General features: G+C 40.7%; 1 protein-coding gene across 2 annotated transcripts in view; it reads right to left on the reverse strand.

Moving 5' to 3' along the window:
* Window positions 1-9,247, reverse strand: part of ankrd27 (ankyrin repeat domain 27 (VPS9 domain)) — a 54,474-nt gene that overhangs the window by 12,335 nt on the left and 32,892 nt on the right. For both annotated transcript variants that reach the window (XR_008724835.1, XM_055648351.1), the window contains exons 18-21: window positions 8,854-9,051; window positions 7,532-7,591; window positions 7,300-7,419; window positions 4,425-4,469 (exon numbers count right to left, since the gene is read on the reverse strand). Coding sequence is in view for 1 of the 2 variants with exons in the window: in XM_055648351.1 (XP_055504326.1) it covers window positions 4,425-4,469; window positions 7,300-7,419; window positions 7,532-7,591; window positions 8,854-9,051 (423 nt within the window). In the remaining variant the exon portion in view is untranslated. The remainder of the gene's footprint in view (window positions 1-4,424; window positions 4,470-7,299; window positions 7,420-7,531; window positions 7,592-8,853; window positions 9,052-9,247) is intronic.

A 9,247-nucleotide genomic window follows, 5' to 3' on the forward strand; every position in this document is an offset into this window, starting at 1 on the left:
CATTTACGTCACTAAGAATTCAATTGTAATCAAAAACCCTTGTGAAACAATTTGGCAGACAGGAGAACAAAGACTTGTTTTAATTTATTTCTGGCAGGTACTGATATAGAATGTTTGCAACAACCTGCATTTCAACACCTTCTGTACTTCATAAAAAGTATTTAATTATGTGACGTTTTTTGGGAGCAATTCAATATTGTTGTACCTCTTGAGAACAGGTTCACCCACTTACAAGCTGTCGTGACATCCTGGATCCTGGCACCAGGGAGGTAGCACACCATCCTTGAATCCCATCTGTTGCCGCAGAAACCCCTGTCCGTACCTCTCACAATGGAGTCTCCAACTACCATGGCGTTGCCTGACGTCAGCCTCTTTGGTTTTGGCTCAACAGCCCTTTTGGCTTCGCAAGCCAATCAGCCGCTCAGTCTGTTAACTTCTTCTGTCCCGACAGCTTCTAAGTGGGTGAACCTGTTCACAAGAGGTACAACACCCGGGGACCTTTGCATTCCATGTTTCCCTCCCTTTCTCACCGTCACCCTCCTTCTCTCTTCCATTACCTTAGGTGTAACAATCAGGGCACTTCCCTCGACAAGGCTGCACCTCTTGTCAGATGCTAAATTGCCTAAATTACCAATCTTCCAATCTAATTGTTCAGCCAATCCCCACACTTACTCCCAGGGCTGGATTTAGATGAAGAGAGGCCCTAGGCTATTCCACTTGTGAGGCCCCTCCCAATCCCCCACAACGAGAGGAAGATGGAAGAGTCCACCAGATTGACACCGATATGCAGCTGAGCGTGGCCAATGAGATAAGAGCTGGAAAGCTGAGCTTTTTATTTATTGCCAGTGCTAGTGAAATAAGTGCACACAGCGCATATCACAAGCGCAAAGCTGAAAGACTGCAGCCGGGGTCCAGGGCCCGCTTAAGGGCCCTGGAAGCTCCGGGGTTTTAGATGCTCTCTGGTGCATTCTGAGCCTTATTTTGGAACATTTTTGCACCAAATTTATGACCAATATTTCAGAAATAATTTTGGTTGAGTCAAGAGTAATGAGTGGTTGGAATTGGATGATTGGGGTCATTGTTGTATACATTTTTTTAAAATCAAGAATTGAAGCTGTCCTTGTTTTAATAATCAAGTTGTACTGTAAAATGTTATAACGGAGCATGCAAACACTGCAAATAAAATACTGTAAGTTTTTGCAGTAAATAAAACCTTTTTTTAGAAAATGTTTTGCATGTTGATTTGATTGCCTGTTACTGTACGACTGTGTTAGTGTGTGCACATTAAAAATATGATGCAAAATGAAAATTGCAAACTATGGAATTTATATTTTTCAGTATTGTTATCAAGGAATAGAAAGCAGTTCCAATTGTTTCATATTATTCATATGGAGGAGAAAATATCTCTAAAACCTACCTTAATTTTGCAATCTCACTAAAGATAATCCCCTTTCCCTCTCCCCCTTCCTCCCCATCTCTCTCTCCCCCCTCTCTTTCTCTCCCCCCCCTCCCCTCCCTCCCCCCCATCTCAACCCCCCCTTTCCCCACTCTCTCCCACACATCGAGGCTCTGACTCCGTGCCGCAGGCGCAGGCACTCCCGCAACGCAATATTCTACTACATACCTGGAGTAGACACGAGGCATCAAGGTGATTGTGTGTCGTGCAAATGGAGATCTGAACCCGCCCGGACCCACTGCGCATTCTTTTTAACTCTATGAAAAAAAACACCTTGGCTGGAGGCCCCCGGGATTTTGAGGCCCTAGGCCTCAACGTATGAGGCCTGTAGGTAAATCCGGCCCTGCCGAGGCTCCCTAGATCTCGAGGCCCCAAGCTTAAGCTTGTGAAGCTAATACGTAAATCCGGCCATGCTCACTCCTAACCTTCCTTCCTCTGATGAGCTGGTAAGTCTGTGCTTTGTCCAACCTGCTCTCAAAGACTGCTAAAGTTTAGTTTGCACCCTTTTTATACCAACTCTACTACCCGTGACTCACCAAGTCCAGCCAACAGCACTCTTAATAATAATAATAATAATATCTTTTATTGTCATTGCACGTCAGTGCAACGAGATTTAGTATGCAGCTTCCAACCGATGTAAAAGAAAAGTAAAATAAATAAATAAGCTGTGTGACGTGACCATCCGAGGGAGACAGTCCAGGGGGGGGGGGGGTGGGGGGCACTCAGCAGGGCCGGTTCAGAGCCGCTATAGCTCTGGGAATAAAGCTGTTTCTGAGTGGAGGTTCGGGCGTAGAAGGCCTTGTAACGTCTGCCGGAGGGAAGTAGTTCAAACAGTCCGTTACAAGGGTGTGAGGAGTCTTTATGGATGCTGACGGCCTTCTTACTGCAAGGTATGCTCCATTCAGTGGAGAATCTTTCCTATTCCCAATGACTTGCATTTCTCAATGAAAAGTTGCAGACTCCGTATCAACTCCCTAAAGATACAGCCAAAAACTCCAGTCTCGTTTCATTCACAATACTGATTCAGTGGTCTGTTTGCACAGAATAAACACTTACATCTGGTTATAGAAACAAAAAAACATAGAAAAATAGGTGCAGGAGTAGGCCATTTGGCCCTTCGAGCCAGCACCGCCATTCAATATGATCATGGCTGATCATCTAAAATCAGTACCCCCTTCCTGCTTTCCCCCCATATCCCTTGATTCCTTTAGCACCAAGAGCTAAATCTAACTCTCTTGAAACAAGGCCTAAGTCAAGTAAAAAGAAACAGAATATTTAATACGTTGAACTCGCAACCATTTTATTCTATTTTTACTATGATTTTTTAGGCTAATAATTTACATTCCAATACTAGCCTAGATTCTCAGGCACTCAAAGCACAAGATTGAACATTAGTTGATTGACAAGCAGTCAGATGCAGCACCAGCCCTTGTGCTTTAGCAGAGAAAGAGGATTAAATTATCTACTCTAATGCTGCTGAATTTCCAATCAGTTTAATGAAGGTCAGTGTATAGCCGTAAACAGAAGCTAGAGATCTGCAGAAATCACTAACTGGTTTAAAATGTTTTTTCTTTCCATCTGTAGTACCACACCTCGTACTTTAAAGTCTGATCCAAACCAGCTATCCTGCTCGACTACTATGCTGATTTAAAGGAGACTTTGCTTTAGGCCTTGTGCTTGAGAGGATACTTACCCGAGCAGCCTTGCAATTGTGGACGTGCACCATGAGAGGGAGTTCCATGCTGTGTTTTGTAATTACGCCTTCTGTGCATTCATTAATCCACAAGGGTTTGTTTCATTAACACTCTGAACTGGCAGAGGAAAGGATGGTCACCTCTGAACTATGTAATGGGTTGGGGTGATCAACAAATGGAAGTGGCAGCATAGAATATAAACTCGTCACAATGACAGAAAGCAACAGGAAAGGGGGACAAACAGTTGTCCAGTCTAGGGAATGATTTAAGTAAGTAAATTTATTGGCCAAGTATTCACATACAAGGAATTTGCCTTGATGCTCCGCCCACAAGTAACAACATGACATACACTGACAGTTACGAATGACTCAGAAAACACTAAACATTAATAATAATAAAACATTAATGCATTAATGATAAAACTTGTGGATTTCAGTGGATTCCTTCAGATTGAAAACTAAAATCAATTGTTTTAAAAATTATCTAGTGTTTGGCTGAATGTTAAATGCTGCTGAATTCTAAAGCTTCATGTTGGGTAATTATGAGAATAATGATAGGTTCAGGGAAGGCTTGTGGCACCCCACTAGTCTCTGAAAAGGACCTGTTAATTCCTGCTCTTTGCTTCCTGTCTGCCAACCAGTTCTCTATCCATGTCAATCCCCTACCCCCAATACCATGTGCTCTAATTTTGCATACTAATCTCTTGTGTCGGACCTTGTCAAAGGCTTTTTGAAAGTCCAGATACACCACATCCACTGGCTCTCACTTATCCATTCTACTTGTTACATCCTCAAAAAATTCCAGAAGATTAGTCAAGCATGATTTCTCCTTCATACATTCATATTGACTTTGACCGATCCTTTCACTGCATTCCAAATGCGCTGTTGTAACATCTTTAATAATAGACTCAAGCATCTTCCCCACTACTGATGTGAGGCTGACTGGTCTAAAATTCCCCGTTTTCTCTCTCCCTCCTTTCTTAAAAAGTGGAGTCACATTGGCTACCCTCCAGTCCACAGAAAACGATGCAGAGTCGAGAGAACATTGGAAAATGATCACCAATGCGTCCATGATTTCTAGGGCCATCAGGCCCTGGGTATTAATCTGCCTTCAGTCCCAACAGTTCACCATACACACAGCAACTCTACCGCTGCACCACCGTGCGTGCTGCCCATGGATTTATAAAGTTACCAAAAAGGAATTCAGGAAAACGCCACCGTCATCTTTCTAATTAATTTTCAGATCGGGTTTCAAGACCGATATTCTGTACTTACCATTTCTACATCTCCATCAGCCACCGCTCGCAATAACTTTTCCGTCTGCAATAAAAAGCAATTTACTAAGATCCTTTTATTAACCGTAAAGAATTAAAATTAGTAACCTGGTTCAGTACATTTCTTTCTAGCAGATCAGTAACCTAGTCTACAAAGTGTTTAAGAAGGAACTGCAGATGCTGGAAAATTGAAGGTGGACAAAAGTGCTGGAGAAACTCAGTAGGTGCAGCAGCATCTATGGAGCGAGGGAAATAAGAAACGTTTCGGGCTGAAACTTGAAGGGTTTCGGCCCGAAACGTTTCCTATTTCCCTCGCTCCATAGATGCTGCTGCACCCACTGAGTTTCTCCAGCACTTTTGTCAACCTAGTCCGCAAGATTTATGTAGGTGGCAAATGATTTTTTTTTTTTAATCCTAAATAGGTACAGAAAATGCTAGCTTTGGAACACATCATTGTCATGTTGTTTCATCAAATTAGATTGGTAGTGTTCCAGGGCATATAAACATCACTAAAAGCCATTAACGTTTATTCTTGCTTTGTGTTGCTAGATCTGTTTAATCAGGAAAGAGGTTACTTTTTCATCGGTTTCCTTTAGGTATAATAACTTGATTTTGAATCACTAGTCAGTCAATCGGTAGAAAATATTTAAAGGCCATAACATGGTTAAATGTCATTTCTTCCCCTGAAAGTTTAATTGCAACATTACCTTGCCAATTGTAGTACATAATGTCACAGCCATCTTCAGTTCCGCACTAATTATTCATGCGCTTCACATCTAATAAAGTCTGCTAAAATGAGAAGAAACTCCCTTCCCACCCATTACTGCAGGCACACACTTTTATTTAGTATTGATATTGATGGAGGATATTCATCAGTTATTTTAACTAGTTTCAAAATCTTTGTCCTGAGAAGAAACATGTTATTTCAGTAAAAATTATGTTATTGTCACTGTAGTTAGAAACATAGAAACATAGAAATTAGGTGCAGGAGTAGACCATTCGGCCCTTTGAGCCTGCACCGCCATTCAATATGATCATGGCTGATCATCCAACTCAGTATCCAGTACCTGCCTTCTCTCCATACCCCCTGATCCCTTTAGCCACAAGGGCCACATCTAACTCCCTCTTAAATATAGCCAATGAACTGGCCTCAACTACCTTCTGTAGCAGAGAATTCCAGAGATTCACCACTCTCTGTGTGAAAAAAAAATGTTTTTCTCATTTCGGTCCTAAAACACATCCCCCCTTATCCTTAAACTGTGTGTGACCCCTTGTTCTGGACTTCCCCAACATCGGGAACAATCTTTCTGCATCTAGCCTGTCCAACCCCTTAAGAATTTTGTAAGTTTCTATAAAATCCCCCATTTTTTTGTTTCCTCTGGGTATGCGAGTACTCAGGAAAATGACAATAAAGATATACAATACAATCTGCAGTTCCTTCCTGAACGTTTTACTGTCTGTGTCTGCTCTTATTGTTGATTATTTAACCCATGTTTAACCGGTGTTGAATGTAAACTCACATTTCTCAATTTTTGGTCTAATTATCCAATAATTTAACAATAATGCTCTACAAAAGAACAGGACAGTGAATAACTGAGATTAATTGAAAGCAAAGATCCACGGCAGAATTAGGTTTCATTCACCTGCACTTCCCAGAATCATATCCCAGATAATTACAACTTACCCGACCGAGAAACAAAATGAATAATTACAAAATTAATTTGGTTTATTCTAACAGAACTTGAAGTCTCTAATATTAACATTATTTTCCTCACATTACTGCTGAGAACAGGTTGAAACATTTGCTTGGTATATTGAAGTGACAGTATAAACAATCTTTTTTTCATCTGTTTCCTTGTTGCATAATAATTTAATGTTATATCATTAGGCAGCCAGATCATTAAAGCGGTTTGTACTCGCTAGAATTTAGAAGATTGAGGGGGGATCTTGCATCGTGGCTTGGTTCGGCAATTTGAGCATCCTGGAGAGGAAAAGACTACAAAAAGTAGTAAACACTGCCCAGTCCATCATCGGCTCTGACCTTCCTTCCATCGAGGGGATTTATCGCAGTCGCTGCCTCAAAAAGGCTGGCAGTATCATTAAAGACCCACACCATCCTGGCCATACATTCATCTCCCTGCTACCTTCAGGTAGAAGGTACAGGAGCCTGAAGACTGCAACAACCAGGTTCAGGAATAGCTACTTCCCCACAGCCATCAGGCTATTAAACCTGGCTCGGACAAAACTCTGATTATTAATAACCACTTTCTGCTATTTGCACTTTATCAGTTTATTTATTCATGTGTGTATATATTTATATCATGGTATATGGACACATTTATCTGTTTTGTAGTAAATGCCTACTATTTTCTGTGTGCTTAAGCAAAGCAAGAATTTCATTGTCCTATACAGGGACACATGACAATAAACTCACTTGAACTTGAACTTACAAAAGTCTTAAGGGGTTGGACAGGTTAGATGCAGGAAGATTGTTCCCGATGTTGGGGAAGTCCAGAACAAGGGGTCACAGTTTAAGGGGGAAATCTTTTAGGACCGAGATGAGAAAAACATTTTTCACACAGAGTGGTGAATCTCTGGAATTCTCTGCCACAGAAGATAGTTGAGGCCAGTTCATTGGCTATATTTAAGAGGGAGTTAGATGTGGCCCTTGTGGCTAAAGGATCAGGGGGTATGGAGAGAAGGTACAGGATACTTAGTTGGATGATCAGCCATGATCATATTGAATGGCGGTGCAGGCTTGAAGGGCCGAATGGCCTACTCCTGCACCTATTTTCTATATGTTGTTTAATGGACTTCGCAAAGTGACAGCTGGAGACTTAAACTTGTCATCAACAACACAATAGAACAGCGTTCACCTCTTTGTACTTTCCTTTGTCCTCTTCTTGCCTCACCTCATCCGATATTGATGAGATTGTAGAAATGGTCGACTTCTGACTGCCAGCATCAGTGGAAGACTGTGGAGACCTGCTAACAGACTGAATTTCCACTTAAAATTACTCAATACAGACAAATGTTAAAAGTTACTAATCCAAAATTTAAATTTAAACCTGCATTGGTCTTTAAAGATAAAGGGACAAAGTTATTTACCTCTTGCTTACTCTGTTGTCTGTCAGTATTAATGCAGGTTATTTCCAGCAAATCTAGTATCTAGAAGGGTAAATAACAACTTTAAGTACAATGATTAAGAAAATATTCCAGTCACTATGAATACCAATGCATTAACATCAACATTTCTTATACTGGAAGGATGTTACAGCACAAGAAAAGCCCAAGTAGACTTGAACAAGCTGGTCAACATCACACAACATCCCTTTCAGGCACGTGCTTCATTTTCATGCTTCTTAGGTTTTTCAAAATTTCCTTCTATTTTCCAACGTGCTTCAAATCTCTGAAGCGATGGGCATCCTGCACCTGCTGATTGTTCTTGACAACCAGCAGCCATGTGGCAATCTCTCTTCTGGCAAGGAAACCCGGCTGATGGTGAATGTGAACAACTGAGGGGACATACAACGTCTTGCAGAAAAATAACCCAAAGAACATGTAGGAAAGAACTGCAGATGCTGGTTTCAATCAGAGGTACACACAAAATGCTGGAGTAACTCAGCGGGACAGGCAGCATATCTGGACAGAAGGGGGGGGGGGTACGTTTTTCAGACTGAAGAATGGTCTCAACCCGAAACGTCACCCATTCCTTCTCTCCTGAGATACTGCCATTGCAGAAGAAACAAAGAATATACGATTCAAATGTACTCTTTTCCATCAATATTTAACAGCTCCCTGTTTGTACTTCATTTTCAACATTTTATTTTGAACATTTGAGATAACACACACCTTATGTTATAAGGAGACATATTACAACAATGAGATTCTGAGGCTAGTGTGCCGTTTTCGGTGGATAACTAAACCATAACGTCAGGAATTTCACGTACTCACATCAGAAAAGTTGTTTTCTCAGATCTTGTGGCTCTCAATTAAAGTACAGCTGAATGATAAATAAATTTGACTTCATCAGATTATTAATTTAATTAATTCGATAATTTAATAAAAGCCCAAACGGTTTCATCTTTCCTTTTATCTTTGTGAGAACAGATGAAAATCGCATGACCAAAATGAGTGTCAGCCTTTGCGTACAAAGTCTCTAATCAATGACTGCAATAGTTCTCTCTCCTGCATTTATGGTACAAAAGTCAGATTGAATTTTTTGGGGAAAACAAAAATGCAACTGCAGCAAAATAATCGTAATGATGTCTCTAACGATCAGATAGATTTTGAAACTTTAAAAACCTCACTCTTGCTTCACTCACCAATTAATGAGATTTTAAACTATGCTGCCAAATGATGGGTTCTATTTATAAGCATCTTCAGGTGGCACCAACAAACAGTTTAATGAACTGCAGCGTCTCTACTACCTTGGAGTTGAGTGCACAATGCCATGGTGTATCTTTCATCTTGTTCTGAATTTCAGTATTAGCTCCATTCTCCAGCAGAACCTGAATGATGCCATCGTATCCCCATCGAGCTGCGACGTGGAGAGGAGTGTCCCCCTTGTCATTTGTCATGTCCAAGTTACAGGTGTATAATTGGTAATATACCAAAGCTTTGACACACTGCCAATAATGAAAAATAAATGTTAATCTTCAGTGAAAGAACAACTTTGGATATTTATTTGCTTTTAAGTTTTATCTTAATATTTGTCTAAAGTCACATCAAAAGAGAACTTTAAAATTGAGAATGGAATTTAGTACTTGTCAGAATAACCCCTTCTTCATTTCAGTAATTAAGAAGGAACTGCAGATGCTGGAA

This window comes from Leucoraja erinacea, chromosome 17, assembly GCF_028641065.1.
Source record: "Leucoraja erinacea ecotype New England chromosome 17, Leri_hhj_1, whole genome shotgun sequence".
NCBI lineage: Eukaryota > Metazoa > Chordata > Chondrichthyes > Rajiformes > Rajidae > Leucoraja > Leucoraja erinaceus.